Here is a 2794-nt window from a genome sequence, read left to right on the forward strand (position 1 = left end):
GGTCAGGAGTGCTTCTGTGTCACCACCCTTCCCGTCACCAAAGCCCCACTGGCACCTCCCTGCGGGAGCCAGGCAGCAGCCGGAGCTTCATCAGATGATGCCTCCAGACCGGAGCCAGCCCGGCCGAGTCCCTGAGACACCGGATAACACCTCAACGGGCGTCAAACCCGACGAAAGGGTTGGAGAAAGCAGAGTCCAAACCTCAGCAACCACTGGGCGACGGGGCGAAGAAATACACAGCCAGGAGGATGAAGTAGACCATCACCAGCACCGTGCCTAGGGCAGACAGAGGGGGTTGGAGGGGTCACTCCCTGGAGCAAGGCGCTTGTAAGACCTTGTGGTGTGGTCTGGATTAACCCCTGTAGAGGACTTCCGTGGTCCTCTGCAAATTCTCAATCTAAAAGGGCTTAAAGCTCCCTCTTAAGGGTGAAGAGTGAGTGATGCTTCTTGGAGCTGCTGCAAGTTGGCAGCTCCAACACCTCCAAGATGGTCAACCGAGACCCACCACATGCCATGAGCTGCAGCAAGCACATGACTCCAGGAGCCCCCCACCCCATCAGCACGGGGAGGGTGGGTACGCCACGTCCCACGGCAGCCTCACGGGCAAGTGGTCACCTTGGAAGTAGTCGCATTTGCCATCCATGAAGATGTAGTTCATGAGCACCACGCTGAACATGCTGGCGTAGACGTGGAGGTCGCTGAAGACAAGCGTGAAGTTGGTTGGCTGGGAGACAGAGAGGATTTTGGATTTATGGCCCACCAGGACAGCCTGGCACCACCAGTGACTGCAGACTTGCACATCACCCCTTGAACTCCCTCGACTGTGTGTCCCTAGGGCTGGGGACAGCGTCAGCCAAGGTAAGAGGCATCTAACCCTGCTTCCCCTGCACCGTGCAGACACTGAGCGTACGCTGGGGACAGCAGCTGTGCCCTTGCCACATCTCATGGAGAGCCGCGTGTCCCCAACGCCACTGCAGGAGGTCGCCCAAGGGGTGTGCGGGGGCTACTCACGTAGAAGATGGTGAAGAGCACCAGGATGGGGATCTGGAGCATGCAGACCTGGACGGCGATGCAGTTCCCAATCTCGATGCTGGGGAGGACAGAGAGGTTGAGAGCCACCAAGAGCCTCCGGCAGCCCTTGCGTCAAGAACAAACCCATTTCGGAGGAGCAAATCGTGGACCCCAACCCGGGCCTCATTCTCTGGGTGGCTTTAAATCTTCCTGAAGATGAATCACCGCAGATGCGACCCACTAACACTGTTAGCCTGGGCAGCCCGTCACCGCCATGGGGCACAGGGACCGCTGGAGAAGGACACCCCAGAACCCGTCCTCTGAGCCACCTCACCTCAAGCTCAGGTTGTTCTCCAGGGCAAACTGGATGCCATTGACGATCTCCGGCAACTCAGGCACCATCGCCAGCACGGTGACACCGATGAAGTACTGCGGGGAGGAGGTGACATCAGCACACGCGCATGGCCTGATCTTGACCCCACCCAAACCGCCGGCAACCAAGGTCCTTGGTGCGTGGAGCAACCCAGCATCTTTCCCCCAGCTTTTGGGGCCAAACCCAGCAGCTAGAGCAGATTCCCCCGGACCCGCTGGGTCCTCAGAGCCACCTGAGGTCCTGAGCTGCCACCGTCGCTCACCTGTGAGATGGTGGAGTTGGTGAGGATGGGGCTGATGTGCTCCGTGGCCAGGTCAGCACAGGCCGACATGCAGAGGGTGGAGAGCAGGAGGATGGCCAGGGCCCGCCAGCGAGACCAGTGGACCACGGCGCTGTGGTGGTGGCCAGGCACTGGGGGAAGAGCAGAGACGTGGTGGGACACCCTGAGGTGGCGAGACGAGCCGGCCCCCGCAGGCAGGATGTCCCGTGGCTCAGGGACACTTACTGTGGCAGTCGCTGATGTGGATGTCGTAGATGTGCGAGTGAGTTTTCAGGGTGAAGAAGAGGCCGATGAGGTAGGCGGCAGGGAGGAGAAGGGACACAGTGTACACCAGTGGCCTGTGGGACACCAGTGACATGCCCTCAGTGCCACCAGGGTCTGGCATGGAGACCCAGGGGCATCCCCCTCCACCATCTGGGGATGGAGGAGATGAGGGTGCAGGATTGGAGCCCTTCAGGGTGACAAAGAAGGGACCTGGGAGGGATGCGGGGCCACAAGCCAGCCCAGGAGGTGCCACCCCACTGTGGGGACAGCCCTGTCCCCGCCCCAGCAGACACTCACTGGACGTGACTGTAGTAGAGTGTGCCATTGTTATCCATCTGCAGAGAGAGGACGCGGGTCAGCAGGGACGCGGGGGACAAGGGACAGCCCCACCGCCACCACCCAGCAGGAGCCAGGTGGGCTCGGAGTGTCCCTGACCCCAAACCCCAGCGGTCGGGGGACCCGTGTCCCCGCTCACCAGGTCAAAGTGACAGTTGTGGCAGAGGTAGTGGCCCAGCGGGTTCTGGGTGACGTTGTGGCACTCGCCACACACCAGCTTCCCGTACACCTTGGAGAAGAGTGTCGGGGCAAAGACACCTGCGGGGACAGAGGGACGTGGGGTGGACACCCACACTGGTGGGACCCCCCAAAGCTGGGGACACCCCTGTCCCCAACTCACCTCCCACGGAGAGGAAGAGCAGGGCCGAGGTGACCCCCGCCGAGCGGCTGTTGAACCGCTGCTCCTGGTGCCGGATGCCCCCGATGACCATGCACAGACCCTTGGGGACAGAGAGCAACCCCCCAAAACCCCCGTCGGTGCTTTGCTCGCAGCGTCCTCCCACCTCTCCGCAGAGAGTGGCTGCCCTCGT

General features: G+C 61.7%; 1 protein-coding gene across 1 annotated transcript in view; it reads right to left on the reverse strand.

The window, feature by feature from the left end:
• Positions 1 to 202: 202 nt before the first annotated feature.
• Positions 203 to 2794, reverse strand: part of LOC104502018 (putative cation exchanger C521.04c) — a gene marked incomplete at its 5' end in the record, with an annotated part of 5251 nt that continues 2659 nt past the window's right edge. Inside the window, 9 exon segments of the mRNA XM_010145922.1 lie at positions 203 to 276; positions 616 to 724; positions 1012 to 1090; positions 1346 to 1440; positions 1647 to 1795; positions 1890 to 2002; positions 2226 to 2263; positions 2404 to 2522; positions 2605 to 2704. Coding sequence (XP_010144224.1) covers positions 203 to 276; positions 616 to 724; positions 1012 to 1090; positions 1346 to 1440; positions 1647 to 1795; positions 1890 to 2002; positions 2226 to 2263; positions 2404 to 2522; positions 2605 to 2704 — 876 coding nt within the window.

Source organism: Buceros rhinoceros, unplaced genomic scaffold, assembly GCF_000710305.1.
Source record: "Buceros rhinoceros silvestris isolate BGI_N320 unplaced genomic scaffold, ASM71030v1 scaffold32931, whole genome shotgun sequence".
In the NCBI taxonomy this organism is placed as follows: domain Eukaryota; kingdom Metazoa; phylum Chordata; class Aves; order Bucerotiformes; family Bucerotidae; genus Buceros; species Buceros rhinoceros.